Source organism: Panulirus ornatus, chromosome 32 (genome assembly GCF_036320965.1).
Source record: "Panulirus ornatus isolate Po-2019 chromosome 32, ASM3632096v1, whole genome shotgun sequence".
Lineage (NCBI taxonomy): Eukaryota > Metazoa > Arthropoda > Malacostraca > Decapoda > Palinuridae > Panulirus > Panulirus ornatus.
Genome location: NC_092255.1, coordinates 12,615,622 through 12,635,352, shown reverse-complemented (window position 1 = coordinate 12,635,352; position 19,731 = coordinate 12,615,622). Strand labels below are relative to the sequence as shown.

At 38.5% G+C, this 19,731-nt stretch overlaps 1 protein-coding gene across 6 annotated transcripts in view; it reads left to right on the top strand.

Moving 5' to 3' along the window:
• Window positions 1–19,731, top strand: part of LOC139759050 (uncharacterized) — a 176,247-nt gene that overhangs the window by 40,433 nt on the left and 116,083 nt on the right. For 2 of the 6 annotated variants that reach the window (XM_071680961.1, XM_071680960.1), the window contains exon 2: window positions 13,165–13,194. In XM_071680961.1, the coding sequence (XP_071537062.1) occupies window positions 13,171–13,194 (24 nt within the window). In that variant the 5' untranslated portion in view covers window positions 13,165–13,170. Of the gene's footprint in view, window positions 1–911; window positions 973–11,642; window positions 11,749–13,164; window positions 13,195–19,731 lie in introns of those variants that run through there. The other 4 variants (XM_071680964.1, XM_071680958.1, XM_071680962.1 and 1 more) reach the window with 3 other exon arrangements.

The window sequence follows — 19,731 nt, the reverse complement described above, 5'->3', positions numbered from 1 at the left end:
CGAGATAATGTTCTCGACTTCCACACATTCTTCAAGGCCCCCAGAATTTTCGCCCCCTCCCCCACCCTATGATCCACTTCCGCTTCCATGGTTCCATCCGCTGCCATATCCACTCCCAGATATCTAAAACACTTCACTTCCTCCAGTTTTTCTCCATTCAAACTCACCTCCCAATTGACTTGACCCTCAACCCTACTGTACCTAATAACCTTGCTCTTATTCACATTTACTCTTAACTTTCTTCTTCCACACACTTTACCAAACTCAGTCACCAGCTTCTGCAGTTTCTCACATGAATCAGCCACCAGCGCTGTATCATCAGCGAACAACAACTGACTCACTTCCCAAGCTCTCTCATCCCCAACAGACTTCATACTTGCCCCTCTTTCCAAAACTCTTGCATTTACCTCCCTAACAACCCCATCCATAAACAAATTAAACAACCATGGAGACATCACACACCCCTGCCGCAAACCTACATTCACTGAGAACCAATCACTTTCCTCTCTTCCTACACGTACACATGCCTTACATCCTCGATAAAAACTTTTCACTGCTTCTAACAACTTGCCTCCCACACCATATATTCTTGATATGTATAGGTATGTATATGTGCGTATGTGGGCATGTGTGTGTATACATGTGTATGTGGGTGGGTTGGGCCATTCTTTTGTCTGTTTCCTTGCGCTAGCTTGCTAACGCGGGAGATAGCGACAAAGTATAAATAAAAGAAAATAGTAATGAATGGACGGCAGGGAGTCGCAGATTACTGAACATGGAGATATGCCTATGACTTGAAAATTGCTACTTACTTTTTTCCTCAGAAATTCTTTAGCTCCAGCTTTTCAACTTTTTACATAGTTCGTGAGAATAATTACTGATCATTTACAGTCTAATGCCTTCTTTTACAGTTTTCCTGCTGAAGCCTTACACAACAAGTTCTTTCTCGTCTCTCTAGCCTCAGGAAAAAGAGTGAGTTGGATTCATGCTATGCATTGTCACAAAAACCTCTTTAATTTTCTTTAAGATCTGAGTTGGGTGAGGATATACATAAATCCTTAATTTCGTATAAAGACTTAAACATCCAATTTGCCGTGAAAGTCTGAATTACTCCTAGTCTGGAGGAGGAAGAGATAAAGGTTCTCCATGTCTTAAGTAGTCCCACTTTTTGTAGTTTTGTTTTAAAGTAGCTGATTCAGGTAAGGTAGTACTGTACCTGAACCAGTTTCAAGTAACTGCTATTTTATTTTTAGTTATGAACCAAAAGTTAAAAGGATGATAAGCACCAATAAAAAGAAAGCAAAAGATGATCATGGAAGAAAAATAAAACAATTTAAAAGAGGATAACAAACTATTTTGGAAGGAGGTACGTAAAAGATGTAAGGTATAAGGAATACAACCTTGGGACCTGGCCAATGCCGGAAGACAGAAAATGCTGAGAAACAGCAATTGACCCGTCAAACACAGTTGATAATTTGATCTCATAGTACTTGCACAAAGTCTTTACAGCAGTTCCTTCATGTAATTTTTTCAGTAACTACACCTTTTCAAGCATAGATAATGATTTATGCTTATGCTTATTAGCAGTAGCACCATCTTTTGCACCAATTGGTCTCTTGGATGACATCATGAAGGGCTAAAATACAGCTATATATAAGGTATTAACAGGACTGTTAATTAGTTCGGCTGCAGTGTAAACAAATTTTTGGCACCTTAGCACTGCTAACAGCACCTCCCTAATGGCAGATCCACAAACTAATAACTAATGGTGGCAGATTCAAAACATGCCAGATCATGGTTGTTACCAGACCACATAGTGCCAGATTAGAGGTACAACCTGTATTGTGGACAAGTTTGGGTGAATGTTAGCTCATATGCAGATAGCATGTTTTGTGTGTTTTACAGTATTATAGCCATAATAAAGCTGCATTATACCTGATACAATACAGTAACATTACAAAATGTCATGTAAGTAAATTTAGTGGCAATTTTAAAGTAATTTGGGGAAAAAAATTTAACCATCTCAGTTTATGGAGGTGTATGGAGATATGATTTCCTTAAAACAGCACTTTCTAGGAATGCATTTACTAGTTAAATTGGGGACACTGTACATTAAAATCCCTTGTCTAGTGGGCACCTTGAAAGCTTGCTTAAATTCCATTCCAGTATATCTCAGTAGGGTACACAAAATCATGTTAAGTTTAATGCCTCCAAGACTCAATTTCTACATCTCTCTTTATGAAAAAAAAAAAAAACTTTTGTCTTTGCTTTGACAGTTCTTTAATTCCACTCTTGACTCAATGAACCTACTTGGTATTATTGTCACATCCACTCTTTCTTGGAAACCCCACATTAGAGGAATAGCTAATTCTGCCTGTTTAACCTCGAAACTACTTTTTAACAGTTGTTCTTTTTATACAAAGGATTGATTCATCCTTGTATGAAGTACTGCTCTCACATTTGGGGTGGTCCTAGCCCTGTATGCATACTTGATGGAGTTGAGTTGAAAGCAATCTGACTTATAAATTGTCCCAGGCTAACTTGCAAACTTGACCCCCTTGCCTCATATTGCAATGTTGATTCACTTTCCCATTTCTGTAGGTATTACTTTGGTGTCTGCTCCCAAGAGCTGGCTGCTTGTGTTCCCCCACCACTTGCTAGACCACACAATACTCTGCAAGCTGCTGCATCACATGATTATTTTGTGGCCATTGGCAACTCAAGGGTGGGCCGTTTTAATACCTGTTTCTTTCCCTACTTATCAAAGCTATGGAACTCTCTACCCTTTCATGTTTTTCCCAATAACTATGATCTGACATGTTTCAAAAGACAGGTCTTTCACTTCCTCCAAAATTTGTAAATATTTTCCCTTGTCTTTTCTTTTTTCCATTTCATACTTCTCTATATTTTAATAAAGGCCCAGCCTTGATGTGGACTTTCGTCCATGACCAGAGCCTTCAACATAAAAAAAAAGCTATTCCGGAGATCATATTTTTTTATCCTACTACAAAATTCCTTTGTCAGCAAAAGACATTTCCTAAATATCATGCATATCATCCTGAAGTCCCAGCCTTGTTAAACCCTTCCCATGCAGTGGTTGGAACAAAAGCACATTCCCCCATTCCCTTTGCAACTTCAGTACACAAAATATTAGTCTGAATTTTGGCATAATAACAAGAATTATAAAGCAACCAGTGTAAAAGCAAGATAAATACAACTTGGTGAGAAAGTGCCATTATTTCTACTCAAGGCAACTAATGAGCACCGCACTATTTTAGCAGTCCATGTACCCATGGCAAACATCTCACAAGTGTGAGAACACATGTGCAATACCAGCAAGTATATATAGCATGCACCAAAATAGTTTTTTATTTGTTTATAATCACCCCAGGACTTCTTCCAAAGGAAGAACCCTGATGTTACCTAGGACCTCATTCTAAAGGCCCATGCAGCCCAAGGCTGCACCACATCCAGTATCAGGAAAACATGGACTCCCATGGGCTGAGACAGAAATCCCAACGATACAGCCTCACTAAAGGTGACTTTCGCTTATGTTGTAACCTTAAGCTGGCAGAGTCCAGTTAAACCACCAAAGCACATACAACGTACTATGTACTGCAGCTGGATAACAACAACAAAAGAGTGTAAGATTTATATCTTTAGTAGATGTAGATGTTATGGCTACTGAGTTGAGAACAAACCCTCCATTTTTTACAACAGGAGTGAATGCAATGCAGCTTTGGCAATTTTCTTTCATTTCAGAAACAAAATTGGCATTCTCGTGTAGAAGCTAAGCATGCAAAATTCTCGACTTGCATGGAAAGTACTCATGATGTCAGAAAGGTTGCCCATGTTCTGGCTAATCGGAAGAAGAGGATATTGGTCATAGAGACCTGTGGAGCTCTGCCAATAACACTGAATCAATACTGGAGTCTGGATTTCCAGATCACTCCTTTTTATGGTAGCAGAGGATCTGCCAATCATCTCTTCCTAAATGTTCCCTCCCCCACTGCATTTCACTGGCACACTACCTCTCACTCTTTCTACTATAGTTGTCACTTTTCATCAAGCAATTGTCATTCATGATACTGTATTGTACATTGTTTATTTGATAATCTTTAATTAGTGAAGGTAATTAAATTTAATTAGTAAAGATACATAAGCTGAAGTAAAAGTAAATTTTATAATACTGTATATATCTCATAGGTTAGACATATTGTCATTTAGAATGCATCTCCATGTATGTAGTGGTATTATGACCCCAAAGAGAGTGGTTTTGCTTTGCACTCTATTTTTCAGGAGCACATCCTGAGCACTAATCAGGTATTAGCGTACTTACACAACAGCCTTGATGTTTTGTGCTTACATGTAAGATGAATTCAGTCAGTAACTTTAGGAGATTACATCTGGCTTTACAAGCTTGAAGGAAAGGGTAAGGATTCATCAATATAGACATTGACATCATCAGGATGGACATCTGAAGCAAATAATAGGCCAGGAAATGGATTTTCGAGTGACAAAGCAACACTTTGTATGGCAGCCATTTTGAAGTCTTCTTCCAATGTCATCTGCCTCAGTAACAGTGGTTTATGTCTGAGCACTTTCTCTTTTATTAGAATATTATAAACTGTCATTATCTCTTGCCCACTAATAAATGCACAGTGGTCAAACCCATCAATTAATCTATCACATTTTCATCTTGGCATCTATGGGCAACTTTCTCACTAGTGTTCTCAATGTCATCTTCATCACTGCTATCCTTATGCTTATCTTGATTTAAATTCATTTCTGCTTTCTCCCAAACAATGCACAACAGGAGCATCATTGTTAGTGTTTAATACTTCCAACTCTTTAATATCTGCTTCCTCTAAGCATGACTTAGAAGGTTTGGTACTGTCATTTCACTGGTCTTCATTTGGTGTATTATCTTCACAGAACATTGTTTTAGTCTAAAGACTGTGCCAAGCAATGGAAAGAGTGCCTTTACCTATAGCAAAGTATTAGCTGCTGGTGTCTTTAATGCTAAACTCCTTTTGGAGACTTGTCACTCTCAGGCCTCTCCACAGCAGCAAGCAAACTGTACAAGAAATAGTCTGTATATATACTTTTAAATGCCCTTAAAATGCCTTGTTTACATGGCTGAATTACATTTGTCAAATTCAGGGGACAGTTAGTGGCAAAAACATTATTCTTGGTAAGCTCAACAGAGGGACATGTTGAACATTTGTTTAAGAGCAACAAAGTCTTACAGTTTTCTTCAAGTCCAGCTTTCCCACAATGAGTATATGTCCCTGGTGCAAAGTGGTAATAAAACCAGTCCAAAAATGAGTCCTTGGTTTTCCATGGTTTCTTATTTACATAATAATATGTAGGTACTGTTCATGCATCCTTAAAGAAGCTTGGACATTAGCTCTTCCAGAACATTGCAAGTCTACATTTGTGTGTGTCTGCTGCATTAGGACACCCAAGAACAGTCTGCCTGTCTTTATTGTCCTTCATCCCTGTTGGTACCAACTAATCGTACCAACTAATCAGCCTTTTCATGGGTTAGCAAGGTAGTGCCAGGAACAGATGAAGAAAGGCCACATCCTCTGACATTCATTCTCTGTCTGTCATGTGTAATACACCAAAACCAAAGCTTCTTATCCACAACCAAACCCCACAGACCTTTCCACGGTTTACCCCAGACGCACTTTACATGCCGTGGTTCAGTCCACTGACAGCACTTCGACTCCAGTATACCACATCATTCCAATTCACTGCATTCCATGCATGCCTTTCACCTTCCTGCATGTTCAGGCCCCAACTACTCAAAATGATTTTCATTCAATCCTTCCATCTCCAACTTGTTCTCCTTGCTCCCTCCACTTTCGTTACAAATATCATGTTTGTCAAACTTTCCTCACTCATTCTCATCACATGCACATCATTCTTGCCATTTCATTGCTTAATCAATCAAACCATCTCACTCCAGATACTGTCCTCATACATTTCATGGGAATGAATAAAGGCAGACAGTATGAATTATGTACATGTGTATATATGTATATATCTGTGTGTGTATATATATATATGTATACGTTGCGATGTATAGGTATGTATATTTGCGTGTGTGGATGTGTATGTGGGTGGGCTGGGCCATTATTTCGTCTGTTTCCTTGCGCTACCTCGCTAATACAGGAGACAGCGACAAAGCAAAATAACATTAAAAAAAAAAGTTTCGTTTCCTACACATCCACCCTCCTCTGCACAGCCTTATCTATTGCCCTTGCCTCGCATCCATACAATATTGTTGGGACTCCTATGCCTTCAAACATATCCATTTTTGCCCTCCCAGATACTGTTCTGTCTTTCCAAACATTCTTCAGTGCTCCTAGAACCTTTGCCCCCTTCCCTGCCCCTTCTGCTTCCATGGTTCCATTTGCTGCTACATCCACTCCTACATATCTAAAACACTCCAGTCCCTCAAACCTCTCCATTCCAACTCACGCCCCAACTAATCTGCCCCTTAACCCAGCTGAACCTGATGTAGTGCCAGAACAATGAGGTATCATCTACATTATAAGTATGTTTGAAAGAGAGGTTTTCATGTAATATTATCTTTGCAAATTGATTAATGTAGCTTTTCACTGCCTCATAATCAGAAGGAGCAGTATCATCACAAATTTTCAATTACTATTTTATACCTTGACACTAAATTTCTGCAACCAACCAGTCATCTTCAGTTCTTCACAATATATTTTGTTTCTTGATCAAAATACCACTGAGTGGTATATGTTCACTCCTTTGCTGATAAATCCATTCTTTCAACACATTATCCAGATCATCTTTTGCCTCATGCAGTATTTTCCTGTTTTTCATTAATTTTTGTCCATCACTATCAGCATAGAACTTTAACAACTTGTCTTTCTGTGTTTTGAGTCATGTATGGGGGTTGGTCCCACCTCACAGACAAACCATAATCAAGCTTTTGCAGCAGTTTACTTTTTCACTACTACTGATGAGAGGTGTGCTTATCATTTTCTCAGATACCCACAGAGGTATCTGGAACTTTTTTTTGACAATGTCACAGTAAATTCACAGCCAAATAGCACAGACTGCACAAACCTGCATTCCAGGAAGTTTGCTTTTGGTTTTTGGAATTTCAGATGATAGAAAAGCAAATGGATTTGTATGTAGCATTTATGGATCTGGAGAAGGCATATGATAGAGTTGATAGAGATGCTCTGTGGAAGGTATTAAGAATATATGGTGTGGGAGGCAAGTTGTTAGAAGCAGTGAAAAGTTTTTATCAAGGATGTAAGGCATGTGTATGTGTAGGAAGAGAGGAAAGTGATTGGTTCTCAGTGAATGTAGGTTTGCGGCAGGGGTGTGTGATGTCTCCATGGTTGTTTAATTTGTTTGTGGATGGGGTTGTTAGGGAGGTGAATGCAAGAGTTTTGGAAAGAGGGGCAAGTATGAAGTCTGTTGGGGATGAGAGAGCTTGGGAAGTGAGTCAGTTGTTGTTCGCTGATGATACAGTGCTGGTGGCTGATTCATGTGAGAAACTGCAGAAGCTGGTGACTGAGTTTGGTAAAGTGTGTGAAAGAAGAAAGTTAAGAGTAAATGTGAATAAGAGCAAGGTTATTAGGTACAGTAGGGTTGAGGGTCAAGTCAATTGGGAGGTAAGTTTGAATGGAGAAAAACTGGAGAAAGTAAAGTTTTTAGATATCTGGGAGTGGATCTGGCAGCGGATGGAACCATGGAAGCGGAAGTGGATCATAGGGTGGGGGAGGGGGCGAAAATCCTGGAGCCTTGAAGAATGTGTGTAAGTCGAGAACATTATCTCGGAAAGCAAAAATGGGTATGTTTGAAGGAATAGTGGTTCCAACAATGTTGTATGGTTGCGAGGCGTGGGCTATGGATAGAGTTCTGCGCAGGAGGATGGATGTACTGGAAATGAGATGTTTGAGGACAATGTGTGGTGTGAGGTGGTTTGATCAAGTAAGTAACGTAAGGGTAAGAGAGATGTGTGGAAATAAAAAGAGTGTGGTTGAGAGAGCAGAAGAGGGTGTTTTGAAATGGTTTGGGCACATGGAGAGAATGAGTGAGGAAAGATTGACCAAGAGGATATATGTGTCGGAGGTGGAGGGAACGAGAAGTGGGAGACCAAATTGGAGGTGGAAAGATGGAGTGAAAAAGATTTTGTGTGATCGGGGCCTGAACATGCAGGAGGGTGAAAGGAGGGCAAGGAATAGAGTGAATTGGATCGATGTGGTATACCGGGGTTGACGTGCTGTCAGTGGACTGAATCAGGGCATGTGAAGCGTCTGGGATAAACCATGGAAAGCTGTGTAGGTATGTATATTTGCGTGTGTGTACGTATGTATATACATGTGTATGGGGGTGGGTTGGGCCATTTCTTTCGTCTGATTCCTTGCGCTACCTCGCAAACGCGGGAGACCGACAAAGCAAAAAAAAAAAAAAAAAAAAAAAAAAAAGATTCAAAACATGTACCTTTAATGTAGTTTGGGATATTGTGGGAGTAAATGAACTGGGTGTGCTCACAACATCTGGATTTGTACTTGTTATAAGCTATGGTTCTCCAGAGGAGACAGATGTGATTACCAGTGGTTATCATCAAGATTTTACCTCATTCCCAGATGGATCTGCTGTAGGAAGAAATAGCTACAAGTGAGTTTAGGGGCTATGATTGAATGACCTAAGATAGATATATATTGGAAGTGGCAAAAAATTATGAAGCAGAGTCCTTCCTGTTTTCTTATCCAATTACTGCACATCCATTTATTGCTATTTGGACATTCTCCAGTGAACATAGTAATTCTGTTCCTATAAAAAGCTTCATTTAGCAAAATTACTTTTAGCAACCACATTTTCTTATACGCTTCCATTTCAAATTTTCCAGTCACCATATTAGTCTTAAATGGTTATGAAGTTGCTTACATGACTGTTTTCTACTTCTGTTGTATGAAGTCGGCAGTACTTTAGCTGTATTGTAAAACATTTAAAAGAAACATCAGTATGTGCAAGGGTGGCTGATGATTTCATTTTACATTTATATATTTGTCATACTTAATCACCGTCTCCCGCATCAGCAAGGTAACGCAGGGAAACAGACGAGGAATGGCCCAACCCACTCACATGCTCATGTACATACCTAAGCTAATTTTTCTTTGCCTCTATGTTGTTGATTTTCCTCAAACTGAACACATCCTTTCTCATAATTCAGACCCATACAGTATCAAATGAGGAAGCAGAAACCTGGTAAAATTCAGTAATGCTAAAAATGCCCTTTTTTTTCCATTTGTTCAAAGTCAAGCTTCTGCACTTTAATCCAGCAACAGCATAAACAAGTCTGACATAACAATACGCTGTAATTTCTCAGAAGCAACAACTGTACTTTATTTTTTCTTTACAGAGGTCTTACTTGCCCCAGTATGAAGTACTACTCACATAATTGGGTTCTTGTATCTCTTTATTAGCCATAGTGGAATCAACAGCCATGAGTTTCATATTGATTTTCCAAGCATCTCGTCTCCCCAACCATCGATATCCATATGCCATGATGTTGCTGCCCTCTCATTTCTTTAGGAATATTTTTGGTCGCTGCTCTTGTTAGTTGTCTGTATATGTTCTTGCCACCAAGGCTTGGACCTCTTGACTTGTGTCTGGCTGCTGCTTCTTATAGCTTGTGTGTGGAGACCTGCCACAATAGAAATGACCATCACGATACCTTCTTTTTTCTCATGACCTTGATTCATTTTTTCTTTCTTATTCTATACTCTAGATGACCATGGTTGGATCATGTTTTGCTCATGCCAAGTGGGTTACAATTAAAGACAGTGGTGGTGGTGGCGGTGAAAGACACCTTCAATAAGCTCCTTAAAATACTTGTACTCACTCCATCTCTTACAAATATCCTCCCAGAGTTGTCTAATATACTTTCACTGCATACACATACCTCTCTTCTACTCTATCCATCTTCCAAAATAGCTAGTTATTCTCCATTAAACTCTAGTTTGTTTTACTTTCAAGATCCTCTTTGGCTTTCCTGTAATTGATTTATACCACCCTTTTAACTCTTCTGTTCAGGGCTTCATAATTTAGACTCCTTACACCCCATTCAGTATTAATTGAATACTGAAAAATGGTACACATACCTAGGATTTGGTTAAGGGGGATAGGCAAATTACATACCCAAGATGATGATGAAAAGCTCACAACAGAGGTATTTGTAAGAATGCACTGTATCTTAGGCAATTCGCACATCTTGAGTTATTTGGATGTTAAAGCACTAATATTAGTTTTATTCCTTTAAGGATAGTTTTATTCCTTTAAGGATGAATAAATCTGTTGTACAGGAGTAAGTTTAATGTGAGGATGGTAAACAATTTTCAACAAAAGATCATGATACTTGATATAAAACAGGTAATGGTAAAAAAATCCACGTGCTGTTGCAGAAAGAAAATATTGTTATGAACTTGTCACTGTTGAAAGAATTTGAAAGACACAGTTGTTTCAGCAGTCACTTGTGTAAATCTTTATAATAGCTCAACTTACATTTAGAGTTATTTTTCCTTTTGAGGGACTAAAAGCTTTGAAATGATTATATAAATATACAAATCATCATTATTATTGATTAAGGTTATTCTGTACTGTATGTATAGCTCAAGGAGTGAGATGGATGGGTTAATTGCTCTTAGATGACTTACCTCAAGTAAATTTATTATATCAGGTGCTATAATAACTGAATCAGTTCCCAAACATCTTACCTGTTTTAACCAAAATTAAGCTTCGCAAGACATAAATGGGGATTACCTGTAAAGCATTCAGTTAGGATTTTTTTAAGTCCTTGACTTTATAGTAAGCCAAGATTTTAACTCCTGTGTTGTTTATATGCATGTGCTCTGGGTTATCTCTGCTACTACTTGTGTGCACTGGATTAGCTAGGCTACTGGTTGTATGGTGTGGGTCAGCAAAGCCAACAAGACTGCCTATAGTAGCACTGGAAGGCTATCCTCTTTCCTTTCATTTTGTTATTTGTTTTTTGTTTGATATGTCTAGCATATCCAGAGGATCTTAGGTACTGAATATTTTTTATCTGATGTGGTAGAAGTAGTAACATTAGAAGGGTTTTGAGATTTATATGTTATATGTGGTCACTTCTTGATTTACATGATAATCACATTATTAAACTGGTCATATAAATGAAAAATGATTTAATCAGGTAATGTAAATAATGGGAATTAGGGAGTTTCATTATTGATAGGACAGCTTTGAATATTATACCAATGAAAAACTACACTATACATGTATCAGGACATAAGATGATATAATGTTCATACTGTACCATGAATTCTTTTAATAAAAACAAAATAAATTTAATTCCAACTCTTACATTTACTGCTGCTCCTGGAATGCTAGTTGGTGCTGAAGGAGAGGGAGATTTGTTTAGGAGCCACTTGGGAAGGAGTTCATCTGGTTCAAATGACATATTTGGTGAAGGTGGTGGTGATGGTCAGGTGGGATCAGCTATTATGTTGCTAAATGTTGATGGCACATCATTCTTATAAGTGTTGTTTTTTTTCAAGAAGAGATCTATTGTTGTCTGTTGAGCATTCATCATCTTGCGATTACCCTAGGTGTTACCCTCCACAAGCAACGCGAGGCAATCCTTGGCGGCTTTGAATCCTGGTACAGCCCTCTGTTATTGGGAAGTGTATATTCTTGAAGTCATTCTCTTCCAAGGTAATCTGGTCTCATCCATGTTAAAGATTTATTTAGGAGAATAACTGCCTTCCTGAATAATGGTCTTGAGGGTTCCTAAGAGATTTTTGGCAGCAATGGCATCAGAAGCAGCAGCCTCACTAATCAACTTGATGTTTTGGTAATTGCAGTGTTTCCTAATATTCACAGACCAACCAGGACTTGCCTGAAATGTCTTCGCTGCTCCTTCTACCACTGCTAAATTATCATATATAATCTGGGCCTTTGTTTGTATCACAAGCATGCTAACAGGAACAGTTTCATGAGTTTGGTGTTTGATCCCTATGCTTAACATTTGTTCCATTGTTTCCATAATCAAACTCTGGGAATATGAGGTCTTAAGATGTTCTGATTCATATTCAACTCTTGGTAATTTCCTAAAACTTCTCTCCATCAAATATAGGCCATGAGATAGATTCACAATGTCCAAGGGCGCACTTAATAGCTGTTCGTTCACTTCTCTCATAATGTTTAAACACATCCATCTTAACTTCAGTGGTGATGGCTTTACACTTCTTAGCATCACTGGTACAAGAAGAACTTGAAAGATGCTTTGATGGCATGATGCAAGGGGGCAAAACATGTGCAGTATACAGTATACTTCAGCAAAAAATACTGTAGCACTCCATGACGACAGACTATATCCATCCCATGAGTGGGCACGCTCAGACACTTATCTAGCAAAGCACCACAGCCACACTGCCAGCCCAATGATTATTGTGTTAATCCAAATTGAGGCCTTTGTAAATTAAAAAAAAAAAAGGTGTAGGTAGACTTGCACATTATTCTTAAAGTGGTGTAAATCAATTATGCATAAATCAAGAGGTCCTTGTACCCATTAAATTGTTCATGTGTTAACATAAATGGTGTGTAATATCTTTGGCTATACAGAAAAAAATTGTTGTTTAAAACAGTAGATAGTATTGACAGTTACCAGTTTCATGTGCTTCCAAATATAATTTGCAAATTCATAGTCATATTCTTTTCTTTCTTCATTTTTCAACCTCTACGGTGGAATGGGTTTCATGGATTACAATACTATGAAGATATTTATGCTTCCTCTGTCAGGGTTCTGTTGCATTGATAGGCAAGAATTTTGTAACATGTTTTTGGAGCAAATCTGCCAACACTCAGAAATTAGTTTGTTAACACATAATTTCCCAAAAGAAAACCACAATGAAGAGAAATCAATCATTACATATATATATTCTTTATTGTAAAGATATGTAGTCTTCCCTCCTGTTGTATATTACCACTTGAATTATTGGCAAACACTACAATAATAGTAAAAATGGTGTACTTGTTGATTATTATCAAATCTTAATGTCTGTTAAACTTAAACTTAGTGTATGTCTGTGTGTGTGTATCTCATAGCTAACATTGATTTTTCAATTTCAGGCATAAATGGCATCTGATAGTGACGTAGAGGTAAGAACTAGTTGGACATATTATAGCCAGGCAGTAATTAAACATAATTGTACACAGTAGAAAGTGACAGAATTTTTGCTGCTGCATATTTGTTTTATGTAGGTTACACTGTTATTGCACAGAATCTGATGATACTTCCCACTAATAAAGATATCTGCGATATGTTATCACTTGACCTGCATTGCTCACATTATATCTCTTAAGAAGTGCAGGTACACCACCAATTTTCTGGCACTCTTGGTTCCAAAGCCTTGGCGGATTAACCATATTACTAGATCAACCATGGTCACATGAGAATAAATCATCAACACACCTCTAACCCACTAACTATACATTTCCTATGTGTCTAAAGTATACCATGGACTGCTGGAAATTTAAATTAAGCAAATATGAAATGTAAATTAAATAAAGAAATGAAATACATTATACACCTGCTCAGGACTGAGGTGCTCGTCAGCTACAAGTTTCACAAATTCATCCACATACTTGGCAGCTCCTTCATGGTATGCAGACTGCTTTTCTTGGCACACTTTATTCATGGAAATTCCATAAGCTTCTTGAATCTTTGAAGCCATCCTTCACTATAGTTATGCTCATGTTTTAATTTAAGTTCTTTATGGAACAACTTAGCCTGGTTCATTATCATGCTACCTAACAAGTCCACTCCATCACTCCAACGCTGTCAAAACCACTCCATCATCACTCGATGGTGCTCAGTGCTCTTACCATCTTTTATAGTTTTTCTAATCATCATTTGCTTCTTGGAATTGCTGTCTGGATAGAATTTCAATATTTTCTCCCTTTGCTTCTTTCTACCATAAACAGTTGATGAACCAATACTGTAGATGTCACACAGCATATGCACCGAAACACCACAGTCAGTTTTTTTTCAACAGTTGTACTTAATCTTGGATTGATATGGACTGGTGTTTACGTTAGACACTACGATTGACACTCTCATATGTCTTAGAAGCCATAGCTAGAGTTAAATTTAAGCAAAATAAGCTAAGAATCTCACAGAATTGCAGTATCACCACCAACAAGAGCAGTGTAAAGAATGTAAATAAGCACACCCTACACATATTTCCATCTATGGCCGCCATGTAAACTAGTCTGGTGGCCGCAGTAATTTCAAGTTCCCTCACGTAATTTTGTCCAGACTAAAGGAGGTACCGAACCATCAGTTGCCAGAAATTCAGTGATGTACCTGTATCTTATAGAAATATCCCTCATATTCATTTGCATTTTCACTGTTTCTTCCTCATATTCAGAAGAAATTATATGTTCCCCAGGCACAAATGATATCTAAGGGTGGCAATTCTCTCTAGAGTTAGAGAAATTAGTTAAAAACAATATGTATAATGTCATTTTCTGGGGAAAATGTTAATAAAATTTTTTGTAAAAATGGAGGATTAGTTAATGGTTTTCTTCCATAGATAACAAATTTTTAGAAATATTTGAAATTACAAAAACAAGTATTATATGTTACTTTAACAACCTCAACCACTTATACACAATACCACATAGACACGTAAACTTTGGAATTCTGCTAAGGTTTAAATATTCACTAGCTCTTACCATTTAGTCAGATTACACACCCAGCAAGTCAGGCATGTGATCCTCCCAAGTTAAATAACTCCCTATGCATGAAGATCAGCTCTTCCTATATTATCATAACCAGAATCATCTTTTAATTGTCTCTGACTTATTTATAAACTATTTGGCTGTTTTTGTCATCTGAACCACACACAGTATAATCTTGCCTATTTACACTGTAGTATAAGGCAAGGTTTCAGATTGGTAGTGCGTGTGTAGTGTCTTTCCAACACCGTTTTCTATGGGGAAACTAAGCCTTAGTTAATGTATATGCATACTAGTGGCATCCATGCCTCTAGTCGGTAAAGGAAGTTTGGGATTCTTCAAACATGGGTGGAAAAATTTGGCTTGGACCTTTTGCTAGGTTCATTTGTACTTGGTGCCTGTAACTGTTATGGGAAGGGTCCTTTCAGGGTTAACATAAGCTGTAGGAAAGCATGCTGCTTGTGAAATCCCAGACTGGCAGCTGGTTAACTAATGTATGCAACCCAGAGTACTGCCTTCCCCATGTGACTCATATCTAGAACTCTCAACTCTGAATCAAACTAAGGTGCCCTTAAAATTAGTAGTTCTCCACCAGTCTTCAGGTGTGGTTGCACAAATGTTAGGTGACTTCATAACAACAGCTGTCATGCTCAAATTGAGGCATCTTAGAGATACTGAAGTAATAAAGATTGGAGACTTACATTTGTTTCATACATACATCATTTATGTTTCCAGTAAAAAACTATGGTTTTGATTATCCAGACTGCTGTTGTTGTTGTAAGAAAGTTTTGGAAGATGTTAAAGTGAAAAAAGCAAATTTGTCATTTTGATTGTATTGACTGCTGCTGCCATATTGGGAGTCTCAAAACATCTTGGAGTAACATTTGCAGCCATGAATACTATTGAAGTATAGTTGTCTCAGTTTGGAACCAATTAATTCTGGTACTTATATGTGTTTACTGAAGTTTTGATCCACACTTATATCTTACTTATATCCTAAGGAAGAAAATTAGAAAAAGAATATTTTCAAGCTCTTCATGTTTTCCACTTGATATCTTGACTTATGACTTGTGTGGCACTAGCTGCCCTGACTGTTAGGCTGATAAGTACTAGTATCTGAGATGGCACCTTAATAAGGATAACAATGAATTAAAAACAAAAAGCTGCTGATATGGACCAATTAATGGCCAATCATGGGTCATAGTGAGTATTTCTATATTTTAATACGATTGTTCAATTTCTGAAGTACAGGTTGTACCTTTCTAATCTGGTGCTCTGTGTTCCAGCAACTCCCATGGTTTGGCATGTTTTGAATCTGCCACCATTAGTAATAAGTTTGTCGATCTGCCACCAGAGCAGAACTGTAAGCAGCACTAAGGTGCCAAAATCTGTTTACACTGCAGCCAAGCTAATTAACAGTCCTGCTAATTTCTTATATTCAGTTGTATTTTTGTCCTTCAGGATGTCATCCAGTAGACCAAGAGGTGCAGATGGTGCTAGTGCTAATAAGCATAACCATAAATCATTATCTGTGTTTGAAAAGGTGGAATAACTAAAAATGTTAGATAGAGGAACTTCTGTAAAGACTTTGTGTGAGTACTTTGAGATCGGATCATTAACTGTGTATGACTTAGATGTCAATTTCTGTTTTCTGGCATTTTCTGTGGTCTGGCAATGGCTAGATTCCAAGACTGCTGGATTAAAGAGGTGCAACATGCAACCTGTATTATATGAATCAGTATGTGGCAAACACGAGAATAGCCCTTTCCATGCATTCAGCCAGTCAACATGCTTTCCAGGCATAGGAATTTTTCGTATCAAATTGAATGAAGGTGTCTTAACTTTGAATATTGAAAATGAATGGAAAAGTCTTTGGTGTTGCATCAAATAAAGGAGCAACATAGGATGAGCCAAACCCATTTTCAAGCAACTTAAATTTAACTACCATATATCATAGAAATGGATGTGTCAGTTGTGTATTCTTGGATGACCAGAAGGCAATTAAATCAGTCCCTCATCAGAATTTGATAAAGAAGCTGAATTTTTGGTAGGATTAAGGGAAAGCTTCTTTTCCTAGACTGAAAATTATCTCAATAGAAGGGAAAAGAGGACGCATTTCGAATGAGCTTTTACTATGTGGATTACATTGTGAAAGAAATGAGGAACCAGCGAGACTGCTTCAACTTACAAAGGGACATAGCTCCAAATTTAGTCAGGTACAAAGTTTTTGAAATTCAGCCCAAGTAAATGCAAAATAAAGAAGATGGGGTATAGTGAAAGGATGCCTTATTATGAGTACATTTATGCAGTGAACAAGGTACATGAATCTTTGCATGAGAAGGTCTTGGAAATCAACATGATACTCACCCTTGCACCAGAATACTATGTCAGAATAGTTAAGGAGGCAAATTTTTTATTTATATACGATTTTGCTTTGTCGCTGTCTCCCGCGTTAGCGAGGTAGCGCAAGGAAACAGACGAAAGAATGGCCCGACCCACCCACATACACATGTATATACATACACATCCACAAACGCAAATATACATACCTATACATCTCAACGTATACATATACACACAGACATATACATATATACACATGTACATAATTCATACTGTCTAACTTTATTCACTCCCATCGCCACCCCGCCACACATGAAATAACAACTCCCTCCCCCCTCATGTGCATGAGGTAGCACTAGGAAAAGACAACAAAGGCCACATTCACTCACACTCAGTCTCTAGCTGTCATGTATAATGCACCGAAACCACAGCTCCCTTTCCACATCCAGGCCCCACATAACTTTCCAAGGTTTACTCCAGACACTTCACATGCTCTGGTTCAATCCATTGACAGCACATTGACCCTGGTATACCACATCGTTCCAATTCACTCTATTCCTTGCACACCTTTCACCCTCCTGCATGTTCAAGCCCCAATCACTCAAAATCTTTTTCACTCCATCTTCCCACCTCCAATTTGGTTTCCCACTTCTCCTCGTTCCCTCCACCTCTGACACATATATCCTCTTGGTCAATCTTTCCTCACTCATTCTCTCCATGTGACCAAACCATTTCAAAACATCCTCTTCTGCTCTCTCGACCACACTCTTTTTATTACCACACATCTCTCTTACCCTATTGTTCTATTGTTACTTACTCGATCAAACCACCTCACACCACATATTGTCCTCAAACATCTCATTTCCAGCACATCCACCCTCCTCCGCACAACTCTATCCATAGCCCATGCCTCGCAACCATATAACATTGTTGGAACCACTATTCCTTCAAACATAGCCATTTTTGCTTTCCGAGATAATGTTCTCGACTTCCACACATTCTTCAAAGCTCCCAGAACTTTCGCCCCCTCCCCACCCTATGATTTACTTCCGCTTCCATAGTTCTATCCGCTGCCAAATCCACTCCCAGATATCTAAAACACTTCACTTCCTCCAGTTTTTCTCCATTCAAACTTACCTCCCAATTGACTTGTCTCTAAACCCAAGTGTACCTAATAACCGTGCTCTTATTCACATTTACTCTCAGCTTTCTTCTTTCACACACTTTACCAATCTCAGTCACCAGCTTCTGCAGTTTCTCACACAAATCAGCCACCAGCGCTGTATCATCAGCAAACAACAACTGACTCACTTCCCAAGCTCTCTCATCCACAACAGACTTCATACTTGCCCCTCTTTCCAAAAGTCTTGCATTCACCTCCCTAACAACCCCATCCATAAACAAATTAAACAACCATGGAGACATCACACACCCCTGCCACAAACCTACATTCACTGAGAACCAATCACTTTCCTCTCTTCCTACACGTACACATGCCTTATATCCTCGATAAAAACATTTCGCTGCTTCTAACAACTTGCTTTCCACACCATATATTTTTAATACCTTCCACAAAGCATCTCTATCAACTCTATCATATGCCTTCTCCAGATCCATAAATGCTACATACAAATCTATTTGTTTTTCTAAGTATTTCTCACATACATTCTTCAAAGCAAACACCTGATCCACACATCCTCTACCACTTCTGAAACCACACTGCTCTTCCCCAATCTGATGCTCTGTACATGTCTTCACCCTCTCAGTCAATACCCTTTCATATAATTTCCCAGGAATACTCAACAAACTTATACCTCTGTAATTTGAGCACTCACTTTTATCCCCTTTGCCTTTGTACAGTGGCACTATGCAAGCATTCCGCCAATCCTCAGACACCTCATACATACATTAAATAACCTTACCAACCAGTCAATGATACAGTCACCCCCTTTTTCAATAAATTCCACTGCAATACCATCCAAACCCGCTGCCTTGCCGGCTTTCATCTTCCGCAAAGCTTTTACTACCCCTTCTCTGTTTACCAAATCATTTTCCCTAACCCTCTCCCTTTACACACCACCTCAACCAAAACACCCTGTATCTGCCACTCCATCATCAAACACATTCAACAAACCTTGAAAATACTCACTCCATCTCCTTCTCACATCACCTCTCCTTATTATCACCTCCCCATTAGCCCCCTTCACTGAAGTTCCCATTATTTACCTCCTTCCAAAAATCTTTTTATTCTCCCTAAAATCTAACGATACTCTCTTACCCCAACTCTCATTTGCCCTCTTTTTCACCTCTTGCACCTTTCTCTTGACCTCCTGCCTCTTTCTTATATACATCTCCCACTCATTTGCATTATTTCCCTGCAAAAATCGTCCAAATGCCTCTCTCTTCTCTTTCACTAATAATCTTACTTCTTCATCCCACCACTCACTACCGTTTCTAATCTGCCCACCTCCCACGCTTCTCATGCCAAAAGCATCTTTCACGCAAGCCATTACTGCTTCCCTAAATACATCCCATTCCTCCCCCACTCCCCTTACGTCCTTTGTTCTCACCTTTTTCCATTCTGTACTCAGTCTCTCCTGATACTTCCTCGCA